This window comes from Strix aluco, chromosome 12, assembly GCF_031877795.1.
Source record: "Strix aluco isolate bStrAlu1 chromosome 12, bStrAlu1.hap1, whole genome shotgun sequence".
NCBI lineage: Eukaryota > Metazoa > Chordata > Aves > Strigiformes > Strigidae > Strix > Strix aluco.
In genome coordinates, this window is record NC_133942.1 from 4,278,594 (window position 1) to 4,305,445 (window position 26,852).

General features: G+C 61.6%; 4 protein-coding genes and 1 long non-coding RNA gene across 15 annotated transcripts; 1 reads left to right on the forward strand and 4 right to left on the reverse strand.

Moving 5' to 3' along the window:
• Positions 1 to 1,221: 1,221 nt before the first annotated feature.
• Positions 1,222 to 13,858, reverse strand: AP3B2 (adaptor related protein complex 3 subunit beta 2). 5 transcript variants are annotated; one of them, XM_074837465.1, is made up of 28 exons: positions 13,556 to 13,858; positions 10,499 to 10,574; positions 10,294 to 10,368; positions 10,063 to 10,158; positions 9,816 to 9,976; positions 9,607 to 9,673; positions 8,930 to 9,112; positions 8,636 to 8,812; positions 8,301 to 8,398; positions 7,965 to 8,019; positions 7,738 to 7,809; positions 7,508 to 7,570; positions 7,159 to 7,291; positions 6,966 to 7,075; positions 6,714 to 6,890; positions 6,443 to 6,629; positions 6,223 to 6,341; positions 5,897 to 6,008; positions 4,892 to 5,090; positions 4,645 to 4,816; positions 4,502 to 4,556; positions 4,024 to 4,130; positions 3,685 to 3,916; positions 3,492 to 3,576; positions 2,780 to 2,877; positions 2,647 to 2,670; positions 1,916 to 2,054; positions 1,222 to 1,692 (listed from the first exon to the last, which is right to left on the reverse strand). In XM_074837465.1, the coding sequence occupies exons 1-28, from the start codon at positions 13,666 to 13,668 to the stop codon at positions 1,542 to 1,544; spliced, it is 3,336 nt and encodes a 1,111-aa protein (XP_074693566.1). In that variant the 5' UTR covers positions 13,669 to 13,858; the 3' UTR covers positions 1,222 to 1,541. The 5 variants fall into 5 exon arrangements, with proteins under 5 accessions (XP_074693566.1, XP_074693564.1, XP_074693563.1 ...); XM_074837463.1 differs by having other exon boundaries at positions 4,648 to 4,816; positions 6,178 to 6,341; XM_074837462.1 differs by having other exon boundaries at positions 6,178 to 6,341.
• Positions 13,859 to 15,237: 1,379 nt separating this feature from the next.
• LOC141928662 (uncharacterized) lies at positions 15,238 to 16,648 on the reverse strand. Of its 2 annotated transcripts, XR_012624823.1 has the most exons (3): positions 16,143 to 16,648; positions 15,850 to 15,864; positions 15,238 to 15,698 (listed from the first exon to the last, which is right to left on the reverse strand). It is a non-coding gene; the product is annotated as an uncharacterized LOC141928662 (long non-coding RNA). The 2 variants fall into 2 exon arrangements; XR_012624822.1 differs by lacking the exon at positions 15,850 to 15,864.
• Positions 16,649 to 16,835: 187 nt separating this feature from the next.
• On the reverse strand, positions 16,836 to 17,853 carry LOC141928735 (uncharacterized). 3 transcript variants are annotated; one of them, XM_074837402.1, is made up of 3 exons: positions 17,387 to 17,853; positions 17,074 to 17,306; positions 16,836 to 16,981 (listed from the first exon to the last, which is right to left on the reverse strand). In XM_074837402.1, the coding sequence occupies exons 1-3, from the start codon at positions 17,598 to 17,600 to the stop codon at positions 16,961 to 16,963; spliced, it is 468 nt and encodes a 155-aa protein (XP_074693503.1). In that variant the 5' UTR covers positions 17,601 to 17,853; the 3' UTR covers positions 16,836 to 16,960. The 3 variants fall into 3 exon arrangements, with proteins under 3 accessions (XP_074693503.1, XP_074693502.1, XP_074693500.1); XM_074837401.1 differs by having other exon boundaries at positions 16,836 to 16,998; XM_074837399.1 differs by having other exon boundaries at positions 16,836 to 17,306.
• Positions 17,854 to 17,925: 72 nt separating this feature from the next.
• LOC141928736 (AP-3 complex subunit beta-2-like) lies at positions 17,926 to 20,377 on the forward strand. Its single transcript, XM_074837403.1, has 2 exons — positions 17,926 to 18,807; positions 19,271 to 20,377. The coding sequence occupies exons 1-2, from the start codon at positions 18,805 to 18,807 to the stop codon at positions 19,877 to 19,879; spliced, it is 612 nt and encodes a 203-aa protein (XP_074693504.1). The 5' UTR covers positions 17,926 to 18,804; the 3' UTR covers positions 19,880 to 20,377.
• A 3,310-nt stretch (positions 20,378 to 23,687) lies between these two features.
• LOC141928734 (uncharacterized) lies at positions 23,688 to 25,644 on the reverse strand. Of its 4 annotated transcripts, XM_074837396.1 has the most exons (6): positions 25,571 to 25,644; positions 25,376 to 25,393; positions 24,878 to 24,952; positions 24,703 to 24,720; positions 24,237 to 24,438; positions 23,688 to 24,156 (listed from the first exon to the last, which is right to left on the reverse strand). In XM_074837396.1, the coding sequence occupies exons 2-6, from the start codon at positions 25,391 to 25,393 to the stop codon at positions 23,708 to 23,710; spliced, it is 762 nt and encodes a 253-aa protein (XP_074693497.1). In that variant the 5' UTR covers positions 25,571 to 25,644; the 3' UTR covers positions 23,688 to 23,707. The 4 variants fall into 4 exon arrangements, with proteins under 4 accessions (XP_074693497.1, XP_074693499.1, XP_074693496.1 ...); XM_074837398.1 differs by lacking the exons at positions 25,376 to 25,393; positions 25,571 to 25,644 and having other exon boundaries at positions 23,688 to 23,831; positions 23,924 to 24,156; positions 24,878 to 25,352; XM_074837395.1 differs by lacking the exons at positions 25,376 to 25,393; positions 25,571 to 25,644 and having other exon boundaries at positions 24,878 to 25,352.
• Positions 25,645 to 26,852: the final 1,208 nt, after the last annotated feature.

Genomic DNA, 26,852 nt, shown 5'->3' on the forward strand with positions numbered 1-26,852 from the left:
GCCCGCCCCGCCGGCTTTTATGGGCCGCCGCCCCGCCGGGGGGAGGTGGGGGGGGGTGAGGGGGGGAGAGGCGGAGGGGATGGGCCGGGGCGCATGCGCGCGGCGCCCGCCCGCCGCGTGGCGCCCCCCCTTACTCCTCCCCTATCCCGGCGTGCCCCGCGCGGGGCGGGGGGGTGCGCGCTGCTTCCCGCTCCGAGGCGGCGCCTCTCCCGCTCCTCACGACGCCCGGCAGCGGCTTGGGCCCCCCCTGGGCTGCCTCAGCGCGGGCAGCTCTCCACACGCAGGCTGGGGTGCTCGCTGTGCCCCGTGTGAGGGGAGTGGGACCCCCAAGGGGTTAAAACAGCCCCCCCATACCCCCCCCAGAAACGGGGTGGTAGCGGCAGCCGGCTCCCCGCCTCGGGGTGAGCACCGGGGCTCCCCGGTCGCTGTGGAAATGCGTTTTCCCTGCAGGAGCAAATGCTTGACGCCCAGCGGTTGGTGGTGCTGCAGCTCTGGCCAGCGTTTCCTCACCCGTCAAAAAACATAAGAGGTGATTTTATCCCATCTCCTACCCACTTGCCGGAAAAAAGCAGAAAGCCCCTCACCCTTTTTGCAGCAGCAGGAGGGGTTGGAGTTGAGGCAATTCGGGGTTCAGACCTTCCCGTGCGTCCTTTGCTCATCCTCTCCCTCCAGTGCTGGGCCTGGCTCCCTGCTGGGCTGCAGCTTTGGAAGGGGAGAGCCAGGGCTCTCTTAAATCCCACCCAACCCGTGCTGGGAGGAGAGATCTTGATAAAGAGTCAAATTTCCTTTTTTTTTTTTTTTTTTTTTTTCCAGTTTGGAGATGAAAAGCCTCCTAGAGCTGGCCCCAGGAATCCCTCCAGTGACACTGCAGAATAGACCCGGCCCTGACGTAGCAGGTATTTCTGCGGTCAAAGCACGAGCAATTCTGCTTTGAATAAATAGCTGGAAACCTCCCAGGACTCCTCAGATCCCGAGTCAGGACAGAACACTTCCTGCCCTCCGCCAAGCCCCAGGGAGCTTTACCCCCACCCTGTCAGTGCCGGGTTTTCTCCAAGAGCCAGCAGCCACCTGATTCAAGCAGTGCCATTCCTGGTGGCCTAAGGGATGGCTGGTCCCCTGATGTCCCCTGCTGCTGCCCCGGAGAGGCTGGCAGAGCCCAGCATGGGGGCAGTTTGGGGCTGATCTGGACACTGTGCACACAGAGCAGAGGAGGGGAAGGGCGCGGGTTCAAGAAGAGCTTTATTGGGAGATCCTGGCCATAATAAATAGGGGTTACACTAGGTGACGGTGGTGAGGGGCTGGAGGCACGCTGTGTTCCCGAGGGGGCTGGAGCCCCCGCCGCCCCTCTGAGCGTGACGTCGCCCTGCATCCCATCCGCCCCGTCCCACTCTTTCCTCCCAGCGGCAAAGCTGGCCCAGGGGTCGCTGCCTGCCGCCCCTCTGGGGATTGGGGCAGGGAATAACCTGGCAGAAATCGGGGCAGAGAGCGTTTCAGGGAGGGGGGTGGGAGGGCAGGGCTGTGGGTGTGGTGGGGCCCAGCCGTCACTGCGCCAGGGCCTGGACGATGTCCTTCACCAGCATGGTGCCGATAACCATCTTCTCGCTGTTGACGGTCAGCTGGGCCGCGGCACCCTCCCGTCGCTCCAGGGTGATGAGCACGAGGCTCCCGCTTGTCACTGTCTTAGCTGCGAACCTGCCCACGGGCAAACACAGGGCTTCAGGGCGAGCTGTCCTCCTGTCACCCTCCCATCCCCCAGGATGATCCAGCAGGGACTGGGGAGGCGTCTGCCACCCATGGCCACCATCACACGTGGGTTCACACAGGCTCCTTGTCCTAAAGTGTTCCCACTGTGATTCAGGTGGGAATGAAGAGGTGACACAGCGCCTGCCTGGTCCTGCTGTGGGGATCCGGCTACCTGTACTCGTTGTCGGCACCGCAGGGCACGCGGCCCACATTGGCAGCCGAGGTCACTTGCTGGACGATGGCGTGGTCGCTCCGGCATTTCTCAGGCAGCGTCACCTTCTCTGTGATCTCGCTCATGCCCGTCAGCTTCCCTGGAGCAGGCAGCAGAGGAACTTGCCTGTCTCTGGCCACGCACCCAGCCGCCGTGTCCCTGCTGGGCCCTGTTTTGCCATCCCCAAACCAAGCCCCTCCAGCTGCCAGCACCCTGCCTCTAGGTCCCCCACGACATCCTGAACTGGCTGCCCTGCTTGCTCCTCTCCAGCCCAGCAGAGACAGATTCAGGAAAATCCTTCTTCCACAAGCCTTCCTGGGCTTGTCCCTGTGTCCCTGCAGGGTGGCAGCAGCCACATCCCTGGGAATGGGCTCCTCCAGTGAGCGGCAGCGATGGGGCCGGGTGCTGCAGGACACTGAGCACCCCCTGCTCCGCACAGACCCCCATCCACGGGGCCAGGGTGGGGATGCTGCTGTTTCAGGAGCACGGGGACGTGAGGACAGGGTGTCCCCATCTCTCACCAGACATGGTGGCTGGAAGTGCCAGGGGTGGCACGAGCCCTCCCTGCTGTGCAGAGACCAGGTGGGGCCACCCTGGCACCAGGATGGTCACCCCAACCCACAGGTTGCGGGGCGTAGGAGGGGGGTGAGGGGAGCAGAGCTAGTCTAGGGGCCTGCCGAGCAGCCACTTACCCTCGCCCAGCCGCGCGAGGTGCTCTAGGGCCACGGCGAGGGCGGCAGAGGGGACAAAATGGGGGGTGAGCGTCGGTGCTGGGGCGGTGGGTGCCCGCGCACCGCCCTGTCCCCATCCCTGTCCCCCACTCACCCTGCTCCTTCTTGAACTCGTTCTCGCTCATGAAGACGGGGGCCATGAGCTCCCCCACGGGTGGCTGGATGGAGACGTAGAAGTGGCGGGTGTGGGTGCTGGGGAGACAGGTGGGTGAGGGGGGCACATGCTCAAAATGTCCCCCCCCACTGTGTCCCAATTCCTGTCCCTGCCGTAGGCTGGAGGGAAACTGAGGCACAAAAGGCCTCAGGAATAGGAGGAACCTGTCAGGCTGGACCTGGGGCTGCTGCCTCCTCCTTGTCCCCTGCAGGGAGCCCAGTGCCTTTCCTGCTGTCCCCTGACCACCTCATGCCCACCCCAGTGTCCCCCCTCCCCTGGAAGGACCCTGGTGCCTGTCCTGGTGTCCCCAATCCCCTGGAGGGACCCTGCCCCACTGTCCCCTGGGGCACCCCATCCTCCATCCTCTGGAAGGATGTTGGTGGCTGTCTGGCTGTCTTCAGTGCCCTAGGGTGCCCCATACTGTGTCCTGCTGTCCCTTGTCCCCTGGGGTACCCCATGCCCTGTCTGACTGTCACTTGTCCCCTGCTGCTCCATGTCTTTTGGCGGGATGTCGGTGCCCATCCCACTTTCCCCATCCCCTAGGGCACCCATGCCCTGCCCTCCTGTCCCCCATCCCTGGAGCACCCCATGCTGCCTCCATCCCCTGGGACACCCGTCCTGTCCTGCCCGCTGCCCGCCACCGGGCACTCACCACAGCTGGAAGTTGGCCGCCTGGGTGGAGTCGCAAAAGTCGATGCCCATCACCACGCTGGCCGTGTCCCCAGGTGCCAGGCGCTCTGAAACCACAGGGCTGCCACCGTGTCCCATGTCCCCTCCACCAGCCAACCCCTGTCCCTGTCCCCCCTCGCAGCATCACAGCCGTGCCATGCCACGCTGTGCCATACCAATCTCGGGGAACTCCTGGATCCTCATGCCGGAGAGTGGCTTGGGCTCGCTGACCCGCAGGCTCTTCACCTCGGCGTCAGTGTTGTTGGAGATCTGGATCTGGACGGCCACCATGTGGGGGTCCCCCGGGAAGGGTCGGCGGCTGAAGCAGTACTCGACCGAGAGCCCCTCACCCGCCATGCGGTGCAGCAGCTCGTAGGTCCTCACCGCACCGAACGCTGGGCTCAGCAGCTGCAAGGGACCGAGGGACTGGTGTGGGCTGCCCACCCATTCCCTGCAGCCCCCGCTGGAGGCAGGAGTCCTGGGAGCCCCCCAGGAAGGGTGTGGGGGACACTTACGGCGGGTGCCAGGGAGGTGTCGGTGAGCGTGAGTCCCTCCAGGTCGGTCACCAGGCTGGTGGAGACGATGCTGCTGGAGGGGACGGGCTGGGGAGGAGGCGGGGTGACTGCGGGTTGGGGAGAAAAGAGTTAACAGAGCTCTGACAAGCCACAGCCCCATGGGGACAATCCCAGTGGCATAGCCCCATGGGCCAGCCCTGGTGGCACACCGGCATGGGGACAACCCTGTAGGCACAACCGCGTGGGCACGACAGTCCCGTGGGCACAGCGCCAACAGGGACAGCCCCGCTGGCACAGTCACCTGTCCCACAGCCAGCCTCTGGGGACAAGGACTGCTCACCCCACCCGTCCCCATCCCTGCTCAGCAAGTCCCAAAGGACCTGCGGGGCCCTGACCCCACTGGGGCGAATTCCCGTGCCTCAGTTTCCCCAGCACCACCACAATGGCCATCTCCTGCCTGCCCTGGGCAGCCACTCACAGTCATCCAGGTCGAGCAGGGAGATCTCCTTGGGGCCAGCCCTGCTGCTGGGGGGCTGCAAGAGGACAGAGAGATTGGGGGGGTGTGTGTGAATGGGGGATCTGGGGGTCCCCACACTGCCCCCCAGCTCAGCCCGGCCTCACCGCCTTCCTCCGCTTGGCCTCTGTCTCAGACCCAGAGTCGGAGCCTGAGGAGCTGCTCTCAGAGGCGCTGGCCTCCTCTGATGAGGTCTCGGCACGGCCCTTCCTCCCCTGCGGTGCCTTCTTCTTCTTGGCCTTCTTTGCCCCCTCCTCCTCCTCTTCTTCCTCACTGGGGCTGCGGGGACAGCCCAGCTCAGGGGGGGCTGGGGTGCGGGTTCGGGCAGGGACTCCCCGCCTTCCCAGGGGGTACCTGCCCGCGCTCCCTGGGGCTGCCTTCTGGGACCCTTCCTTCTCCTTCCTCTTCGGCCTCTTCTCCTCCTCCTCCTCCTTGTCCTCTGACTGCTCCCCACTGCCTTCCTCCTCATCTTCCTCCTCCTCTTCCTCGCTGCCAGAGCTGGAGCTGCCGGAGCTGCTGCTGCTGCCGCTCTCCTCGCTGACAGACTCGGGCTCTGTGGGGGGGTCACAGCTCAGCCCTGCTGCTGCGTCCCCCCCATGGCTCCTGGCTGCATCCCACCACATCCCCCCATGGCTCTCCGCTGCATCCCGCTGCATCCCCCCATCCTGCTGCATCCCGCTGCATCCCCCCATCCTCCCACTGCATCCCCACACCTGCTGTTGCATCCCCACTGCATTCTCCCATTGCATCCTGCTGCACCCCTGCGTCCCTTCACTGCACCCCCACTGCATCCCTGCATCCTTCTGCTGCAGCCCTGTGCCTCCCTCACTGCATTTCAATCCTCTACTGCATCTCCACATCCACTGCCTCCCTCTTCATCCTGCTGCATCCCTCCCACTGCACCCCTGTATCCTCCCGCTGCATCCCCACATCCTCCTACTGCATCCTGCTTCATCCCAGCACCCTCTGCGGCCTCCCACTGCATCCCCACACCCTCCCACTGCATCCCCGCATCCCTCTACTGCATGCCCACTGCACCCCTGCATCTTCCCACTGCATCACACTGTATCCCCAGAACCCCCACTACATCCCTGCTTCCCCCCACTGCATCCCCGCATCCCCCTACCACGTCCCTCCATGTCCCCTGCCACGTCCCCACCAAGATGGGATGTCCCCACTGCAGTGTCCCCTGCCTGATGCCCCACTGTGGTGGTCCCTGCCTCGTGCCCCCCATGGTGTCCCTTGTCTGATGCCCCATCATGGTGGCTCCTGCCCCATGCCCCATTGTGGTGGCACCTGCCTGATGTCCCTGCCACAGTTGCCCCCGCCCCATGCCCTTCCGTGCCACCAGGTCCTCACCGCTGTCCGCCGACTCCGTGGGCCCCGATTCACCCTCCGAGTCGGAGTAGAAAGGTTTCTCCACCTTCTCCTTCCTCTTCTCCCGGCTGGTGCACTTGGTCCACTCAGGAACCTGCTGGCACAGTGTTGATGGAGTGGGGCCATCACCCATGGGTGGGGCGCCCAAACGGCAGCGCTTGCCCCGCTCCTGTCCCCAGGCGGGTGCGTAGGCCCCAGAGAGGGGACATGGGGCAACTGGGCAGCACCTGGGCACCTTCACGACCTTGAGACGATGCCCCCACCTTGGCCCTGCCATGCACGTGAGCACCCCAGGGTGCTCCACGCACCTCCACGTTCCTCACGGAGGGGTCAGGGGCCTCGTCTGGCCAGTCTGGCAGCTCCTGGTAGCCCACAGCCTTGGCATTGAGCAGGTGGGACAGGGAGCCCAGCTGGAAATGGTCCCGATCTACAGCGAAGTGAGAGGTGGCAGCAGCTCAGGGACAGCCATGCAGCACCATGGTGACAGCTGGCCCTGTGTCCCCATGCCCTGTGATCAGAGGTGGGTACCTTTGAAGGAGGACTCCAAGATGGGAGCGGGTTTTTGGGCCAGGAAGAGCTTCTTGGCATACTTGTTGAGGGCCCCGCTCTTCTCAGTGGGCACGATGAGCTGGCGGATGAAGCGAGCCCGGTCACGGATGTCGTAATTCTGGTCATACTTGGCCAAGTTGAGGACGTACTGGGTCAGCAGCTTGCTCTGCGCCAGAGGATGTGCTCAGGGCCAGCCTCTCTCTCCCCAGTGGGGAAACTGAGGCGTGCCGTTGGGCCACATCCCTGGTACCTGCTTGGAGTTGGTCAGGTAGAGCTTAGCTGCCAGATTGATGACCTGCAACTTGACGATGTCCTCCTCGTTGGTAAAGGACTTGGCCATCTTGCGCAGCACGTCGGGTGCGATCTTGGGCACGTGCTCACAGTACTCGCCGATGAGCCACAAGATGCTGGCCCGTGCCATCGGCACCTGCAAAATGCCCCCGGGCACATGGCACCGCTGCCACTCCCCTGGTCCTGTGGGCCATGCAACGCCCCCACCCACCTGGATGTTGTCGGTGAGCTTGGCCATGTGCTTAATGATCTCGCTGTGCTGGGCCGGCTGCATCTGCAGCAGCTTTTTGATGACCACCACGGATTCGGCCACTACCAGCTCTGCGGGCAGAGACCCGGACCCAGTGAGGTCCTGCCCTGAGAGTGCTGGAGCCCCCATTTCACCCCCCACCACATGCACTCACCATCCCGGTTGGAGAGGAGCTGGACCAGGCCGTTGAGACAGGTGTCCCGCACCTTCCCAATGTTGGTGGCACAGCGCCCAATGGCTTGGATGGTGGCCGCCACGAAGTCCTTGTCCATGCTGCGGATGTAGGTCTGCGCAAGCATGGGGGACACACATGACATGTCACCCACATGCCAGTGCTGGCCATCCCCCCTTGTGGTGGTCACACATTGGGGCTCTTTGGAGCCACCCATGGGGTTGGCATGGCCTCAGCCTACTCCTCCTGGGGGAGCTCTCCTCCGTCCCCTCCATGGTGGTGTTTTGGCACCCAGAGCCACCCTGGTGGCCTCAGTATGGCCATGGCATACCTGGAACTCCCGCAGGATGGTGGAGATGTTGGTCTCGTTGGCCAGGTTGGTGAGGACCTCCAGCTGTGGGAAAGAGGAAGAGATGGGTAGCATGGGGGCATGGTGCCAGCGCACAGGGTCCTTGCTGTCCTCCTGTCCCCAGGGCATGGAGGACAGCTGCCCCACAGGGAAGGGCTCCATGAAGCCCCAAAGCCACCAATGATGGGTTCTGCTGGGTGTTTCCAGCTCACCTTGAGGATCTTGATCTGCGTGGGGTCCGTGGAGCGAATGTAGAAGCTCTTCAGGTAGGGCTCAAACATCCCCTGCATGCAGAGCCAGCGGTGTTAGTGCCACCCCTGTCCCCCCCCTTTGGCAAGGCCACCCGCAGGCAGCTGGCCCTGGTGACGCTGCTGGCTAGCCCTCATTCTGATCCTGAGTCAACAGGGCCAATTCCTCCCACACTGAGCCTGAGACTTACCCGCCGTTTGATGGACATGGTGGCCACATTCTGCAGCACGACATACTGCACCTCGCTGTGGAAACAAAGAGGGGACGACCATCAGCGGGCAGGGCTGACCCCCCCAGTAGGTCCCTGTGAAGATGGGGCAGGACCCACCACCACCAGGCTGGTGCCACCACAATGCTGCCACCCCATGTCTGGACCAGGCTGGGCCAAAAAGCCCTCTTTTTTGGCAGTTCACCCCAATCCAACATTGACTTTTTGGGGGTCTCTCCCAGGGTCTTGGGGCTGCCCATGGGTCCCACCAACCAGGGTGGCAGGGTAGGGGACCACCGCAACCCAGGTGCCACAGACCTGTGACTCCGCAGGAGCCGCACCAGCGCCTTGGCGATGACACCAACCTCCGCCTTGGGTGCCAGGTGGAAGTAGAGCTGCGCCACGGCCATCACCACCTGTGGGGACACACCCGAGCATCATCCAGTGGGCGCGGGGACACCCCAAGGGATGACTGTGTCCCCCAGTGTCCCACCCAGCAGCACCTAGAGGAAGCCCATCCCTGGGGATACCCATCCCTGGCTGTTCCTCAAGCACCCCGGTGGCTCCTTGGCTGGTGGGGACATCATGAGCCCAGGCTGATGGACACCACCGGTGGCCTCCAGGGATGGACAAGGCTGGGGCAAGGGGCTCACCGCGGCATTGCGGCTCTGCAGCAGGGGCTTGGTGTTGCGCAGGAGCAGGCGGTGGTCGGGGTCCATGACGTAGGGCTTGCGCTTGGCCAACGAGGCCGCCTCTGCCTTGGCGTCCTTGGCATCCTCGTCCTCGGAGCCGTAGAAAGCCTTCTCAGCACTCTCCTCCAGTAAGGACTCCTGCCAGTAGGTGGGACGCCTTGCACCCCCCAGGAGCACCTCTCCTTCACCCCACCTCCCTGAGGGCTCTCAGGGCACCCCAAGGCTCCTGGGGCACCCCAAGGCACCCACACTCACATTCTGGTTGGGGCTGAGGAACTGGGTGCGTGCGTAGCGGGTCAGCATGTTGATGATGACCACCTGCCCCCACTCCTCCACATCAATGAGCAGGTTGCAGAGCTTGCGGTAGTTCTTGTGGATGAGGTCGATGCGCTCCGGGCAGACCTCCTCGAATGCCATCACCACGCTGCCGGCCACCAGCTGGGGAAGGAAAGCCTGGGGTGACTCACCAAGGTGGTGGCATCTTCATCATGATGCTGGCTTGATGGGGATGGTGGCATCCCTGTGAGGATGCTGGTTTGGTGGGGATGGTGGCATCTCCATGAGGATGCCAGCTCAGTGAGAATGGCTGCATCCCTGCGAGGAAGCTGGGTTGGCAGGGATGGCTGCATCCCTGCGAGGATGCCACCTCAGCGGGGAGAGTGGCATTCCTGTGAGGATGCTGGTTTGGTGGAGATGGTGGCTTCCTCGTGGGGATGCAGGTTTAGTGAAGATGGTGGCCTCCCCACGAGGATGTTGGTCTGTTGGGGACAGCAGCATCCCCACAAGGATGCCAGCTCTTCAGGGATGGCTGCATCCTCATGAAGACACCAATTTGGTGGGGGGGACATCTGCATCCCCGTGAGGATGCCGGCTAAGTGGGGATGGTGATGTCCCCAGATTTAGGGGCAGGGGAGACACGGTGCCCTGCTCACCGTGGTCTTGTCCGCCAGCAGCTTCTCGATCACTTCGATGAGCTGGTCCTTCTGGTCCGAGTCGAGGCTGCGAGGGAAGAGCAGGGCAGGTATGGCCGGACCAAACTCTCCCCCATCCCTGCCTGTGCCTGCCTGCACCAAGCAGCTGAGACCCCAGCACTGGCCCCTTATTGGTACCTCCAAAATTTAGCAGCTGACCCCCCCATTACCTGTACAGCTTGGGGATGGCATGAGCGGCTGTCTTGCGCACATACGGGGACATGTCCGAGGCAGCCTCCTTGATGGCCAACATCATGATGGGCACGATGATGGGCACACGGATGCTGGAGAGGACCCGCAGGGCGCTGGCACGGATCAGCTGGTTGGGGTCCTGTGGGGACATGCGGGGGGCTGCAGCACAGCCGTGGGGGGCTCACTGCTCCCCCAGACCCTCCCTGGGTCCCCAAACCAGCCCACCTTGAGTCCTCGCTGGAAGGTGGAGATGGAGAGCAGGGCCAGGTCCTGCTGCTCCTCTGCGTAGCGCACCAGGTAGACGTACACCAGCTTCTTCACCTACGGATGAAGGTGGTAGAGCCACCTCAGAGCCCCCCCAAAACGCAACCCATCCCCAAAACCCTCCTTCAGGAGAGGCACCAGACCCTGGGGACACCCACGGGTGCCACCAGGACCATCCAAGACCTTCCTCACCTCGATGTTCTTGCAGGCAACATTTTTCACCACGGCTGGGAAGAGGTCGGAGGCGTTTTTACCCCGGGCGATCATCTAGGGGGCAAAGGAACAGCATGACACCGGGCGGGCAGCTCGGCACAGCTCGGCACAGCACGTCATGACATGGCACGGCTCAGCACAGCACGGCTCGGCACCGGGCCCTGCCGGTGGCAACAACACCCACCGCCACGATCCTCTTCATAGCCTCCAGCTTCAGCGAATCCTTGTTGCTATCGAGCATCTCCTTGAGGTCATCATGCCTGTACCACACCGTGGGGAAAAAAAATCCCATTTTCCATTTTTAGCCATTTTTAACCATTTTTAGTCTTTTTTACTGCTCCCAGCCTGCCATCAGGCCAGCAACCCAACCCTTCACCATGCAATATTTATGGGGACAGGAGTTGGGTTACACAGGTGAAAGAGGAGCCAGAGGGACCAGCGTGGCGCTGGAACCCATCTCTGCCTCCATCCTGGGTGCTGGGATGAGGACCCTGTCCCATCCTGGCTGTGGTTGTCACCCCAGGATGTCCTCAAATTGCTTCCCAGGCAGCAGGTGCCCATCACCGGCTCCATCCAGACCACCAGCCCAGCTTGGCTGTGTCCCTTGTCCCCTCATGGGCATGGTGCCGTAGATGTGCCAGTGCGCCCCGATGCAGAGCCCTTCCCCGGTCCCCTCCCTGGGCTGGGAAACACCACCAGCCTTTTATAAGGCTGGTTGTCACCACCGTCCACTTTTCTAAGGATTTCTGTCCCTACCAAACCGGGGGGACCTGCAAGGCTGCATCCACCCACAGCAGCTGGGGGTGGCACCTGTGGGACGATGCTCGGCCCAAGCCACCATCACCAGAGGGTCCTGGGGGGCTCCTTGGAGGGGTCTTACCGCGGTGGTGGCCCAGTGCCGGTGGCCACCGTGGGCTTGGGGTTGGCGAGCGGCCGCAGCTCGTCAGCTCGCAGGGCGCTGTAGCAGGCGGGTTGTCCAGCCTCGGTGGCCAGCACCGGGCTTGTCACCTCCTCGGCCGTGTCACCACCCGCCGGTTTTTTCGGCCGCCCGGCTGGCCCCGCCGGTAGCTGCCGCAGCAGCTTCTGCACCGGCGGCAGGGACAGCATGGCTTTGGCTGGGGGTGGTGGCCCTGGGGACAGTGGCAGGGCTGTGGCCCCGCTCCTCCTCCCAGCACCGCCGGCTGAAACCTGATGCTGTTGTTGGGGTTGGGTTGCAGCTGCAATTGGAACGCCCTTCCCGGTGGACAAGGCCACCCCAGGGTGTCACATCCCAAGTGACACCTGTCCTGCAGCTGGGGCCTGGGGACATTGCAGGGAGCTCCTTCCCTGGGTGCTTTGAGTGGCTCAGTCCTGGCCAGGGACCCCATGTCATGATGGGACACCCACCTGGGTGGTGGGGTGGCAGGATGGGACACCTGTGGGTGTCCCACCAGGGTGGTGGGGTGCCACATGGGGGGCATTTCTCTTGTCCTATGTGCCACACACAGCTCATGGGGACGGAGACAGATCTGGTGTGGCCTCAAGGAGATGGGCTCCAGGGCAGGGCAGCACGCAGGTGATGGGGACACTGCCAGGGGGTCAGGGATGGGGGGACACCGCCAGACAGCGGGGACTGGGGGACACTGCCAGCATGGGGGACAGTGCCAGAGGGTCAGAGATGGGGGCACCTGGCCAGACTGAGGGACACTGCCGGAGGGCAGGGATGGGGGTACACTGCCAGAGTGGGGGACACTGACGGCAGGTCACTGAGGGGACCTGGCCAGACTGGGGGACACAGCCAGGGTGGTCAGGGCTAAGGGACGCTGCCAGACTGGGGGACAGTGCCAGTGGGACAGAGTGGGGGGGACACTGCCAGACTGGGGGACACTGCCAGTGAGGGTCAGGGTCGGGGGACACTGCCACAGTTGGGGACAGGAACACTGCCAGGCTGGAGGACACTGCCAGACTGGGGGACATTTGCTGGGTGGGACCCAGCCAAACTGAGGGACAGTGCCGGGGGTTCATGGAAGGGGGGGACACTGTGAGATGGGGACGCTGCCAGCGGGTCATGGGTGGGGAACACTGCCAGACTGGGGGATGCTGCCAGGGGGTCAGGGAGGGGGGGACGCTGTGAGATGGGGACACTGCCATGGATGGGGGACACATCCAGAGTGGTGGACACTGCCAGGGTGTCAGGGGACACTGTCATACTTGGGGACACTGCCAGGGGGTCAGGGAGGGGGGACACATCCTGACTAGGGCAGACTGCTCACAGGACAGGGCTGGGGGCACACTGCCAGACTGGGGGAAGGTGGTAGCAAGTCAAGGAGGGGGGACACATCCAGACGGGGGGACGCTGCCAGGGGGTCAGGACTGTGGGGTCACTGCCTGAGTGGGGGACACTGCCATGGGGTCAGAGACAGGGGATACATCCGGACTGGGGGACACTGCTGGGGGGGGGGGGGGACTGGGTTGGGGGATACTGCCAGAGTGGGGGGACAGTGCATCAGGGCTGGGGGGACACTGCCAGATTTGGGGATGCTGCCGAGGGGTGGGGGGGGTGCCACTGCCAGAGAGGGAGGGGGGCACTGCTACAGCATTAGGGAGGGGTGCAGGGATGGGGGACACTGGCAGTGAGTCAGGGAGTGGGGACACTGCCAGACGGGGGACACTGCCAGCAGGTCAGGGTGGGGGGGACACATCCAGCGTGGAGGACACTGCCAGGACACTGGGGGGACAAAGGGGCCCGACGTTCCTGCAGTTCTGGGGACCCCCCCCTTCCTCTGTGTCCCTGTCCCTCCTCACTCCAGCAGCCTCTCCCAGCCAGGGGTGACATTTTTCAGCTCCCCCCCTGCTGGGGACCTGGATGGGGGAGGTGCTGTCACCTGGGGACACCTGCGAGAGCCGGCGGGAGCCAGCAGAGCCCGAGGAGGGACACTGTGCCCGGGGTGCCCCCAGCCCAGGGGTGGGGGGTGCAGTGGGGGTCCCCGTGCATCCCCCCCCCCCCGCCACACTGTCTCCAAACGCCCGCATTTTTCCCCCGAAACCCTCCCCGGCCTTTGCAACCTGCAGCGGTGGCGGCATGACCGCGTCCCCTGTCCCCATCCCCGTCCTCATCCTCCTCCCCATCCCCACCCCAGGGGCCGTGGCGAGCCCCCACTCAGGTACCACGTCCCCCGCAAGGGTCGGCGGCCAAGGCCCGCGGTGGCGACCACCCGGCCGGGCTCGGCTATTGTCCCCAGTGCCCCCGCATTGTCCCCACCTCTTGTAGTCGGAGGAGAAGATGCCGCCGCTGGCGGGGTCGTGGCCGTACTCGGGCTCCCCCAGGCTGGAGGAGCCCCCCTTCTCCTCGCCGTAGGCCGGGCTGGCGGCCATGGCGGCGGGTGCGGGGGGATGCGGCCGGTTGGGATGCCGGGACTGATGTCACCGGCGTGCGGGGCCGGACCGCCCGGCGCTCCCCGGCCGCGGGGCGCGGGGGCTCCGCCCGGGCGGGGAGCCCCTCCCGACACCCCCAGAAGGGGTCCGCAGCCCCGCAGCCCCCCGCCCTGTGCACGGGTTCGGTGCCAGGCAGCGCTGAAATGGGTGTGATTTGGGCTAGGACGGTGTTTGGGACGCGCTCATGCGGTGTTAGCTACAGCTCAGAGCCCGTAGAGCGTGATGGTTGTGTAATCACACATCTGTGCGTTCGGTTACACTGTACCGCATTAAAACAGTTTATATCATATTACATCATATTTTATTACTATTTCATCAGTACATTACAGAGTATACGGATTATAGTATATGCATATATATCTGTATATATGTACACAGTATATATATTTTATATATATTATAGTATTATATATGTATTATATTAGGTATATATTATAATACATATTATATCATATATTATATTGTATTATGTCGTACATTATTGTACATTTGCCATATTGTACATTGGCAAGGGACAGGGAAGGGATCTTACCCCTGTGCTCGGCACTGGTGAGGCCGCCCCTAGATGAGTGGGTTCAGTTTTGGGCCCCTCACTCCAAAAAGGCCATTGAATGACTCGAGCGTGTCCAGAGAAGGGCAACGGAGCTGGTGCAGGGTCTGGAGCACAGGTCTGATGGGGAGCGGCTGAGGGAACTGGGGGGGTTTAGTCTGGAGAGGAGGAGGCTGAGGGGAGACCTCATGGCCCTCTGCAACTCCCTGAAAGGAGGGTGCAGAGAGGGGGGATGAGTCTCTTGAGCCAAGTAACAAGTGACAGGACAAGAGGGAATGGCCTCAAGTTGCACCAGGGAAGGTTTAGACTAGATGTCAGGAAGTATTTCTTTACAGAACAGGTTATTAGGCAGTGGAATGGATTGCCCAGGGAGGTGGTGGAGTCCCCATCCCTGGAGGTGTTTAAGATTAGGGTCGACATGGCACTGAGAGATATGGTGTAGATGGGAACAGGCAGTGTTAGGTTAATGCTTGGACTAGATGATCTTCAAGGTCCTTTCCAACCTATTTGATTCTGTGATTCTGTGATTTATTGTATTAAATACTATATATTATATGCTACATGCTATATACTATACCATATATTGTATGTTGTTACAGATTATATTAATTATATGATATTATATATTATATATACTCTATATTCAATCATGCTACATTATACATAATCCATTCTACATTCTATAGCATATATATATGCTATATGTCATATATGTTATGCATGTTATGTATTACACTACATATAGTACATTGCAGATTATATTTCATTATATCCTCTATAGTCTACTCTATATTCTATATTTGTTCATATTATATCATGTACTCTACAATACACGTTATATAGCATATGGTATACTGTATATGATGTGTTATGTATGGGATCATATTAAATAATATTATTTATTATTATTATAGACACTTCTATAAACATTAATAATAATAAAATATAACAACAACAACAACAATAATAATAATTTTAATCGCAGGTAATTATTGATATTGGCAGATATTTCAGTGATTACGTTTATTTGCAGCTTGCAAGCTCCAAGGCAGTGGTTGCCAGTCAGGCAGCTCTCACCCCGTCCCGCAGCAGTGAGGCACAGAGGGAAAACAGGCACGTTTCAGGCAGGAAAAAATAATGAAGCATCTAACAAATGGATGGCAATTAAGCTCCAGCAAGTGGAAAGGACCTACACCCCCCAAAAAAACGTCGTTCCCTGGGGTGAGGCGTTGGAGTGTGCGGGGCGACAGTGGAGCTCCTCTGTGGGTCGGGGGGATCGTCCCTGGCGGGAGGCGGTGGCCGCCGACACTCATATCATGTCTGTCAAACGTCTGGTGTCCATGGGGAAGAGCACGATGTCCCTGGGCTGCAACTCGCCCTCTGACACCTCCGTGAAGACTCACCCATGGACAGCAACTCCCTTAAACAGCAGAAATGGGAGCGTCAAATTCTGCCTCAGCTAACGGTGCCGGGAAGGGAAGGTGAGGAGGCAGCAGAACCAGCCCCATCACCCCCCAACACCCCCCGAGCCCCCACGCTGCCAGTGGAGGTCTCGCCAAGCTCCTACTTACATATCGGCTTAATGTCTGCAAGGAGAGAGGAACAGAAATGTGGTGTCAGCGCTGTGCTCGTGCCGTGCTGCCCATGTGCGGAGGACAGGGTCCCACCCTGCCATCACACCCTGCCCGTGATGGCTCCTGTCAAGCCCAAGGGCTTGGCTCGGGCAGAAGTCACCCGTCCTTCCCAACTTCTCTGAGCTGGGGACATCCCAGGACAAGCCCCTTCATTGCCTCAGCCCCGTCCCGGAGTGACGGTGGTGCAGGCAGCTGCCTGCAAATGTGTGTGAAGGTGGGAGCATCCTTACCTGGCCCATTAGCAGTGATGTCCCTGGGACAGAGCTGGGCTGCCGGCACCTCCACCAAGGGCTGTGGGAAATGCAGCTGGGATGGCTCCTGCCGGGGTCAGCCCTGACCTCACATCCTTCCTGACGCACTTGAGAGGCAGGAAAAGGCTGAAAGCAAAACCAAAAGCAGCACAAAGTCCAGGAAAACCCCAGATGGGTTTTTGCACCTCTTAAAGCTGGGGTTCATTTGCTAATTCCACCTGAAATGTTAAGTTTGGGAACTGAGGGAGGTGAGGGGGCAGATGCTGGAAATGCTCTTGAGGCAGAGGAGCTGCAGGACATCTCCAAAAGTGTGTGTCATGCTGCGACCTCCCACCCACCTGCAGGAGTCCTTCCTCCAGCCCCAGCCTGGACCCAGGATTGACCCCTGCGGTCCACCACCCGTGACTGGCCTCCAACCAGAGCTGGTCCAGCCCTTTGGCCAGTTTTAAACCAGCAGCCCAGGGAATATTTATTGTGATGGTTGAAATTTGTCACCGGCAATGAAAGAGGCTTCTGCTTATCTCAGGAGGCCACAGGAAGCAAAAAGTGGCTACACCCTTTGAGGGATGCAGGCAGGCAGGGTGGGGGGTGGGTGGGGCTGACATTGCTTACTGGTGGCTTCGGGGAAAATGGAAATGAAAACAACACAAATCAAACAGGCTTGGGACAGGCTCTTGGTGCAACCGTTAAGCATTTATTGCCGCACAAGAGGGATGCCAAAGGTGTCGGCGCAACGCTGGTCCCCCAGTGAAGGATGACCCAGCCCTGCGCGTCCCCCGGGCACATCACCGCCTGAATCACTGCAGCGCTGGGGACACCTGGGAGACAAGCTGGGCTGTGGTGACGCTCGGCCGGAGCGGGCGTCGGGGTGCCCCGGAGTGGTGGCACCCGCTATGGCGGTGGCACCCACCATGGCGCCGGCAAATTGTCCCAGGCCCAGCAGGGAGAGGGCGAAGTGGACGCAGTTGCAGGTGACGGCGTCGTACTCCAGCGCCTGGTCCATGGCCGCCCGGATGCGGCGCTGCAGGGCGGCTGCGTCCAGCCCTCCCTTCCTGCGCAGCACCTTGGCCGGGCCCCGCGTCCGCAGGAGGTGGCTCTTGCCGTGCTTGGCCACGATCCCTGATGGGGACGTCCCTGAGCTGCCTGCGGGGCGGAGGGGATGCTGTACCCGGTCTCCCTTCCACGGGGACGCCCTCGCACCGTAACCACCCCCTGGGGCTCACCTTCCAGGTGGATGATCTCCCCGTCACCGCAGTAGATGCCGGCGTGGGTGCCCCACCAGCCGGGACCGCCTGAGGCCAGCGGGAAGAGGAAGAGATCGCCGGGCTGGGGCTCAGCCGCCCCATTGGGGACCACGTCGAAGTGCTGGCCCAGCAGCCCCTCGCAGAGGAAGAACGCCGCCGTGCTCGCTGCCCCGGCCACCGCCTGGGGACCCATCTGTGTTTCAGGGCCAGCGGTGCCCCGGGGACACCGGCAGCGTCACTGACCCGCTGGCTCATGCCCCATGCCCGGTGGCTTGGGCACAGCTTGATTCTCCATGGATGGGGAAACCCTCTGAGAAGGGGACATCTCCTCTAGGTGCTGAGCACCCATGGGTGCTGAGGAAGAGGCAGCGTGTGCCGGATTTGGCCCTGCTGGGCCAGGGGTGAGACGGGTGGTGCGGGGTGCAGAGGAGACGCCAGCACGTACCTGCCTGGAGCTGCTCACCTGGAGGGACAAAGAGCCGGCGTCAGCCCTGGTGGCATTGGGGAGATGGGACCCAAGGCACCAGTGTCATGGCTCAGCCCCTGCCCGGACTTCTGCCGTCCCCCTGCCCGAGCCCCTGGCCGGGGTCCCTGTGTCAGCACCCCCAAACCTGTCGCACCCAGGAGCCCAGCCATCGCCAGAGCTGTTGAAATGGCCTGTCTGGGGGACACAGGGTCTGCACCAGGGTGCTCACCTGTGGGGAGAGGGGACAGAGCCAGCCTGGGACCCAGCCTCTGCTGGCACCCATCCCCTGCTGGCAGCTATCCCCTGCTGGCACCCACCCTTGCCAGCACCCACCCTTGCTAGAACCCTGCCACGCTAGCATCCACCCTTGCTAACATCCCCCTTTTCCAGCACCCCCCCTTTCTAGCACCCCCACCTTTCTAGCACCCATCCCCAGCCCTCTGCAGCCTCCCAGAACCCGCACACCCCCAGCACCCCCAGACTCAGCACTGGGCAGGTCCCAACCACGGGGTCCATGGGCACTGGGTGCCACTACAGTGGGGTGTGACCACCTGGGTGCAGGTGTCCTCAGTGCTGGCTCCCCCTTTGCCTGGGTGAGGAGGTTCATCTGCAAGGAGAAAACACGATGTCCAGAGAGGGCCGTGCCCGGTCGCACCTCGGGGACCTCTCTGTCCCCACATTGTTGTGGTGCCACGTTGCCATGCTGAATCCCAAGCGCCTTGGGCACTGTGCCAGCTGCTGTGTCAGCTATTGGTGGGACAGGCGGGTGGCCGAAAACACCGGTGGGTGGTGACACGGCCGAGGAGGTGACAAGCCCGGTGCTGGCCACCGAGGCTGGACAACCTGCCTGCTACAGAGCCCTGCGAGCTGACGAGCTGTGGCCGCTAGCCAACCCCAAGCCCACGGTGGCCACTGGCATCGGGCCACTGCAATGGTAAGACCCCTCCAAGGAGCCCCCCAGGACCCTCTGTTGACAGTGGCTCTGGCCAAGCATCGTCCCACAGGTGCCACCCCCAGCTGCTGTGCGTGGATGCAGCCTTGCACATCCCCTGCTTCTGTGGGGACGGATGTCCCTTAGAAAAGGGGTTGGTCGTGGCATTTTTGCAGCCCAGGGAGGGGACGAGGGAAGGGCTCTGTGTCTTGTCCCAACTGATATGGCATCCTTGTGGTGTTGCAGCCGTCCCTGCAGGGCTGGCATCCTTGTGGGGATGCCACTGTGCCCACTGATCCAGCATCCACGCAGGGATGCAGCTGTCCCCAGAGCCAGTGTCCTCATGCGGATGTCACTGTCCCCACCAAACCAGCATCCTCACAGGGCTGCCACCATCCCCATCAAGCCAGCATCATGATGAAGATGCCACCAGCTTGGCGAGTCACCCCAGGCTTTCCCTCCCCAGCTGGTGGCCGGCAGCGTGGTGATGGCATTTGAGGAGGTCTGCCCGGAGCGCATCGACCTCATCCACAAGAACTACCGCAAGCTCTGCAACCTGCTCATTGATATGGAGGAGTGGGGGCAGGTGGTCATCATCAACATGCTGACCCGCTACGCCCGCACCCAGTTCCTCAGTCCCAACCAGAATGTGAGTGTGGGCGCCTCGGCGTGCCCCAGGAGCCTCAGGGTGCCATGGGAGCCATGGTTTGGGCCAGGGGGTGGGGTGAAGAAGGGTGCTGCTGGTGGCTGCAAGGCGTCCCACCTGCTGTTAGGAGTCCTTACTGGAGGCGAGCACCAAGAAGGCTTTCTACAGCTCCGAGGAGGAGGATGCCAAGGTGGAGGCAGCCTCGTTGGCCAAGCGGACCCAGACCACCGCCTACTCCTGTGCAACACCAAGCCCCTGCTGCAGAGCCGCAATGCCGCAGTGAGCCCCCACCCCCAGCCCTGTCCATCCCTGGAGGCCACCGGTGGTGTCCATCAGCCTGGGCTCGTGATGTCCCCACCAGCCAAGGAGCCACCGGGGTGCTTGAGGAACAGCCAGGGATGGGCATCCCCAGGGATGGGCTTCCTCTAGGTGCTGCCGGGTGGGACACTGGGGGACACAGCTGTCCCTCGGGGTGTCCCCACGCCCACCGGATGACGCGCGGGTGTGTCCCCATGGGTGGTGATGGCTGTGGCGCAGCTCCAGTTCCACCTGGCACCCAAGGCTCCTAGTAGGGCCTGTGACCCTGTGGAGAGGAGCTCATGCTGGAGCAGTTTGTGAAGAACTGCAGCCCCCGGGAAGGACCCACGTTGGAGAAGTGGGTGGAAGACAGTCTCCCGTGGGTGGGAGCCCAGGCTGGAGCAGGGGAAGAGTGTGAGGAGGAAGAAGCAGCAGAGACAACGTGTGATGAAATGACCACAACCCCCATTCCCCATCCCCCTGAGCTGCTCAGGGGGAGGAGGTGGAGTAACTGGGAGTGAAGTTGATCCCAGGATGAAGGGAGGGGTGGGGGGAAGGTGTTTTAAGATTTGTTCTTATTTGTCATTATCCTACTCTGATTTGATTGGCAATAAATGAAATTAATTTCCCGGAGTTGAGTCTGGTTTGCCCGTGACGGCAACTGCTGAGTGACCTCCCTGTCCTTATCTCGACCCACGAGCCTTTCATCACAGTTTCCTCCTCTCTCCTTGTCCCGCTGAGGAGGGGGAATGCCAGAGCTGCTGGGTGGGTACCTGGCAGCAGACCAAGGTCAACCCACCACAACTCTATTCTGGTGCATGTTGTCAGATATGTGACATATATATGATGCATTCAGTATTGTATTCTATTATTTAACCTCATTGTAGTTATTTCTGTTGTTATTATGATTCTTTACAGGTAATTATTGATATTGGCAGATAGTTCAGTGATTAGGTTTCTTTGCAGCTCGCAAGCTCCAAGACAGTGGTTACCAGTCAGGCAGCTCTCGCCCCGTCCCGCAGCAGTGAGGCACAGAGGGAAAACGGGCACATATCAAGCAGAAGAAATTAATAAAGCATCTAACAAATGGACGGCAATTAAGCTTCAGCAAGCAGAAGGGATCCATCCCCCCCAAAAACAGGTCTTGCCCTGGGGCGAGGCGTTGGGGTACGCGGGTCAGCGCCGAGGCTCCTCTGTGGGTCGGGGGGGATTGTCCTCGGTGGGAGGCAGCGGCCGCAACCCCTCATATCACATGGTGTCACTGCAACGCCGAGGGGAGGGGATGGGCTGCAGGTGGCCTGGAAAGCAGGGGACATTCCCCCGACCCCCTGCCCTTCCCTTCCCTCCCCGTGTGGCTGGGTCCCCCACCAGTGCTGGCAGCCAGAGCCCAGCCCTCCTGGGGACCCCAAAGGCCTCCCAGAACCCCAGCCCCCTTTGGAGTTCCTAGCCCTCTCTGGGGACCCCGCAGGGTTCCCAGGGACCCCAGCCCTATCTGGGGGCTCCAGCTGTCCCAGAGACCCCAACCCTCCCGAGGATCCTAGCCCGTTTTGGGGACCCCAGCCCTCCCAGGGAACCCAGCCCTCCCAGACCCCACAGCCCTCTTAGAGCACCCCAGCCCTCCTGGGGACCCCACAGACCTCATGGGAACCGCAACCCTCCTGGGGATGCCTCCCTCCCAGGGATCCCACTGCCCTCTTGGGGACCCCACAGTCCTCCCAGGACCCCACAGTCCTCCCAGAGGAACCCATCCCTCTTTGGGCACCCCAGCCCTATATGGTGACTCAGCCCTCCCTTGGATCCCAGAACCCCCACAGGGACCCAACCATCCTGAGCACTCCAGCCCTCCGGGGGACCCACAGCCCTCCCAGTTACACCAGCCCGCTTGGTGACCAGAGCCCTCCTGAAGACCCCAGCCTTCCTAAGGACCCCAGTCCTCTTGGGCACCCCAACTTTCATGGAGATCCCAGTCCTCTTGGGGACCTTGCATCCCTCCCAGGGACCCCACCCCTCCGGGAGACACCAGCCCTTTTTGGGGACCCCACAACCTTCCCAGGGACCCCACAGCCCTGCTGGGGAGGGCTGCTGCTGGGGATACTCACAGCCCCACAGACACCTTCTGTTTCAATTTGGACCTGCAAAGGAAAGCTGTCCATGCATGGGGGGCTTGGCTGTCCCCACCGCTGTCCCCACCGCCCATGGGCCAGCCCCAGGGGAATGGGGTCAGGATGCAAACGCAGGGCTGGCTGTGGGTGCAGGAGCCATCCCACCGTGGCCGTGATACCCAGCTCTGTGCTCACCAGTTCTTTGTAGAAGGGCACCAAGTCCAGAAGGTGGAGGGCAAAGTGGATGCAGTTGTTCTTGCAGAAGTCATACTTGGCTTCGCTGTTCATCGCCTCTCTGACTTTACTATAGAAGTAATTGAGGTTAATCCTGCCGTTTTTCCGGTAAATCCAGCATTTCCCTCTCTTCTTTTTCATGGCTTTGAAGCCTTCCTTGGTGATCTGACCATCGCTCTTCTTACTCTCTGTATCTGGAAAACCGAGATTCGCCCATTGCCCTGGTGCAGCTGCCTTTCAGCCACTGCCAGGTCCCAAAGGTGAGCAGGGGGTCGGGTGCTTACTCTGGAAGTGTATGACCTCTCCTTTCCCACAGTAGACAGCCGCGTGTCTGAAACTTCTGCTGGCACCAGAGCTGGTGTCCATGGGGAAGAGCACGATGTCCCCAGGCTGCAACTCACTCTCCTGCACCTCCCTGAAGACCTCCCCATACCAATCAACACTCTTGAACAGCAGAAACTCGATCGTCTCCTTCAACCTTTTCTAACGGTGCCGGGGAGGGAAGGTGAGGAGGCAGCAGAACCAGCCCCATCACCCCCCAACACCCCCCGAGCCCCCACGCTGCCAGTGGAGGTCTCGCCAAGCTCCTACTTACACAGCTGCTTGATGTCTGCAAGGAGAGAGGAACAGAAATGTGGGGTCAGCGCTGTGCTCGTGCCGTGCTGCCCATGTGCGGAGGACAGGGTCCCACCCTGCCATCACACCCTGCCCGTGATGGCTCCTGTCAAGCCCAAGGGCTTGGCTCGGGCAGAAGTCACCTGTCCTTCCCAACTTCTCTGAGCTAGGGACATCCCAGGACAAGCCCCTTCATTGCCTCAGCCCCGTCCTGGAGTGATGGTGGTGCAGGCAGCTGCCTGCAAATGTGTGTGAAGGTGGGAGCATCCTTACCTGGCCCATTAGCAGTGATGTCCCTGGGACAGAGCTGGGCTGCCGGCACCTCCACCAAGGGCTGTGGGAAATGCAGCTGGGATGGCTCCTGCTGCGGTCAGCCCTGACCTCACATCCTTCCTGACGCACTTGAGAGGCAGGAAAAGGCTGAAAGCAAAACCAAAAGCAGCACAAAGTCCAGGAAATCCCCAGATGGGTTTTTGCACCTCTTAAAGCTGGGGTTCATTTGCTAATTCCACCTGAAATGTTAAGTTTGGGAACTGAGGGAGGTGAGGGGGCAGATGCTGGAAATGCTCTTGAGGCAGAGGAGCTGCAGGACATCTCCAAAAGTGTGTGTCATGCTGCGACCTCCCACCCACCTGCAGGAGTCCTTCCTCCAGCCCCAGCCTGGACCCAGGATTGACCCCTGCGGTCCACCACCCGTGACTGGCCTCCAACCAGAGCTGGTCCAGCCCTTTGGCCAGTTTTAAACCAGCAGCCCAGGGAGTATTTATTGTGATGGTTGAAATTTGTCACCGGCAACGAAAGAGGCATCTGTTTATCTCAGGAGGCCACAGGAAGCAAAGAGTGGCTGCACCGTTTGAGGGTCGCAGGCAGGCAGGGTGGGGGGTGGGTGGGGCTGACATTGCTTACTGGTGGCTTCGGGGAAAGGAGCTTCTGGGAAAAGGAAAATGAAAGTGAAAACAACACAAATCAAACAGGCTTGGGACAGGCTCTTGGTGCAACCGTTAAGCGTTTATTGCCGCACAAGAGGGATGCCAAAGGTGTCGGCGCAACGCTGGTCCCTTGGCGAAGGATGACCCAGCCCTGCGCGTCCCCCGGGCACATCACCGCCTCCATCACTGCAGCGCTGGGGACACCTGGGAGAGAAGCTGGGCTGTGGTGACGCTCGGCCGGAGCGGGCGTCGGGGTGCCCCGGAGTGGTGGCACCCGCTATGGCGGTGGCACCCACCATGGCGCCGGCAAATTGTCCCAGGCCCAGCAGGGAGAGGGCGAAGTGGACGCAGTTGCAGGTGACGGCGTCGTACTCCAGCGCCTGGTCCATGGCCGCCCGGATGCGGCGCTGCAGGGCGGCTGCGTCCAGCCCTCCCTTCCTGCGCAGCACCTTGGCCGGGCCCCGCGTCCGCAGGAGGTGGCTCTTGCCGTGCTTGGCCACGATCCCTGATGGGGACGTCCCTGAGCTGCCTGCGGGGCGGAGGGGATGCTGTACCCGATCTCCCTTCCACGGGGACGCCCTCGCACCGTAACCACCCCCTGGGGCTCACCTTCCAGGTGGATGATCTCCCCGTCACCGCAGTAGATGCCGGCGTGGGTGCCCCACCAGCCGGGACCGCCTGAGGCCAGCGGGAAGAGGAAGAGATCGCCGGGCTGGGGCTCAGCCGCCCCATTGGGGACCACGTCGAAGTGCTGGCCCAGCAGCCCCTCGCAGAGGAAGAACGCCGCCGTGCTCGCTGCCCCGGCCACCGCCTGGGGACCCATCTGTGTTTCAGGGCCAGCGGTGCCCCGGGGACACCGGCAGCGTCACTGACCCGCTGGCTCATGCCCCATGCCCGGTGGCTTGGGCACAGCTTGATTCTCCATGGATGGGGAAACCCTCTGAGAAGGGGACATCTCCTCTAGGTGCTGAGCACCCACGGGTGCTGAGGAAAAGGCAGCGTGTGCCGGATTTGGCCCTGCTGGGCCAGGGGTGAGACGGGGGGTGCGGGGCACAGAGGGGACGCCAGCACGTACCTGCCTGGAGCTGCTCACCTGGAGGGACAAAGAGCCGGCGTCAGCCCTGGTGGCGTTGGGGAGATGGGACCCAAGGCACCAGTGTCATGGCTCAGCCCATGCCTGGACTGCTGTCATCCCCCTGCCCGAGCCCCTGGCATGGATCCCTGTGTCAGCACCCCCAAACCTGTCGCACCCAGGAGCCCAGCCATCGCCAGAGCTGTTGAAATGGCCTGTCCGGGGGACACAGGGTCTGCACCAGGGTGCTCACCTGTGGGGAGAGGGGACAGAGCCAGCCTGGGACCCAGCCTCTGCTGGCACCCATCCCCTGCTGGCACCTGCCCCTGCTGGCACTCACCCCTGGTAGCACCCACCCTGGTACCAGCCCATCCCCTGCTGGCACCCACCCCTGCTGGCACCCACCCTTGCCAGCACCCACCCTTGCTAGGACCCTGCCACGCTAGCATCCACCCTTGCTAACATCCCCCTTTTCCAGCACCCCCCCTTTTTAGCACCCCCCCTTTCTAGCACCCATCCCCAGCCCGCTGCATCTTCCCAGCACCCCCACTCCCCCGGCACCCCCAGACTCAGCACTGGGCAGGTCCCAGCCATGCATTCCATGTGCGCCGGTTGCTACCGCAGTGGGGTGGGGCCACCTGGGTGCAGGTGTCCTCAGTGCTGGCTCCCCCTTTACCTGGGTGAGGAGGTTCATCTGCAAGGAGAAAACACAATGTCCAGAGAGCTGGGGACATTGGGCTGTGCCCAGCCCCACCTCGGGGACCTCTCTGTCCCCAAACGGTTGCAGTGTCGCATTGCTCTGCTGAAACCCAAGCCACGGCCTCGGGCACTGTGCCAGCCCTGCTGCTTGTGCTGTGCCCAGCTCCCTCACCTTGGGGATGCCTCCGGGGTCCCCTCACTCCACGGTGCTCCCCAAGCAGCTTCTGCTCCACAGGTGGCCGTGGGGTAGGACCTAAACCCACCCCAGCAAGCACTGCGGTGGCTTTTGGCACCCACACATCCTCTGGTGTCAGGGAATGTGCCCGGACCACACCGACCGGCCCTGCCGTGGCACTGAGCCCATTCTGCAGGGCCAGTCCCAGGGGGACAAACACAATCTAGTGTGACATTTCATCAATGAACCCCTTGGGTGACCTCAAAGAAATCACAAAACGGCCCTATGTCCACAATGCGCTGATAGCCATTGGCCACCAGGCTGGTGTCAAAACACCTTTTGGTGCCAAAAGGTCTCTTGCCCTGTCGGTGGCCCAAGGGACTGTCACCAACCTCTCTGCAGCCCTGTGTCCCTGGGGCAGTACATGCCTGGGGTCAGCTCCAGAGCTACATTAAACTTTAATCCTTGCATGGGAAGGGCAGCGGGGGGAGGGAGGGCGGTCAGCAAAGGCTTTAGCAGGGCTTGGGGCAGGTGACGTGGGAGCTGTCACCCTCTGTCATCAGGCAACCTCCACAGCATCATTTATCAGTGAGCCTCTAATAAACAAGCGCTAATTACAGCTGAAACTGGAGCCTTGTCTGGATGAGGCTCAGCGCAGGGCAGCTGCATTAACCCTTCCCAGCCACCTCCAGTCCCACAGCCACCTTGTACTGTCCCAGACCTTCGTGTCTTCTTCTGGTTGCTCTTGTCCCCTTCTATTCCCCACCATGCTCTCCTGGTCCCTGTTGTCCCATCCTGATGTACCCTCTGGTTCTCACCACCCCCTTCTGGTCCCTAGTGTCCCCTCCTAGTCTCCACCATCCCCTCCTGGTGCACTAGATGCTTCTGGGCTCCATCATCATCTCCTGGTCCTCATCATCCCTCTAGGTTCCCTTGGCCCTTCTTTGTCAGCATTATCCTCTCACAGTCCCCATCATCCCCTCCCAGTTCCTATCCTCCCCTCCTGATCCCTATCTTCCCCTCCTGGTCCCCATCAGCCCATCCCAGTCCTCACTATCCCCTCATGATCCCCATCTGTCACTGCCCCCTCCTGATTCCCATCACACGCTCTTGGACCCCATCATCCCCATGTGGTCCCTATTGTCCTCTCCTGCTTTACATAATTCCCTCCTGGTCCCTGCTGTCACCTCCTGATCTGCACCATCCATCATTGTCTCCTACTCACTATAAAAACATCCAGGTTCCCATTGTCCCCTTGTCCCCTCCTGATCCTCATAAT

Coding starts and splice junctions, on each gene's coding strand:
- LOC141928734 (XM_074837395.1), bottom strand. CDS start 25,006: ATGGGTGCCAGCAGAGGCTGGGTCCCAGGCTGGCTCTGTCCCCTCTCC. Junction 24,157..24,236: donor GGAGATCATCCACCTGGAAG/GTGAGCCCCAGG, acceptor TCCGCCCCGCAG/GCAGCTCAGGGACGTCCCCA.
- LOC141928735 (XM_074837399.1), bottom strand. CDS start 17,600: ATGGGTCCCCAGGCGGTGGCCGGGGCAGCGAGCACGGCGGCGTTCTTC. Junction 17,307..17,386: donor GGAGATCATCCACCTGGAAG/GTGAGCCCCAGG, acceptor TCCGCCCCGCAG/GCAGCTCAGGGACGTCCCCA.
- AP3B2 (XM_074837462.1), bottom strand. CDS start 13,668: ATGGCCGCCAGCCCGGCCTACGGCGAGGAGAAGGGGGGCTCCTCCAGC. Junction 9,977..10,062: donor CCTTCCAGCGAGGACTCAAG/GTGGGCTGGTTT, acceptor ATGTCCCCACAG/GACCCCAACCAGCTGATCCG. Junction 4,131..4,501: donor CCTGCTCGACCTGGATGACT/GTGAGTGGCTGC, acceptor CCCAACCCGCAG/TCACCCCGCCTCCTCCCCAG.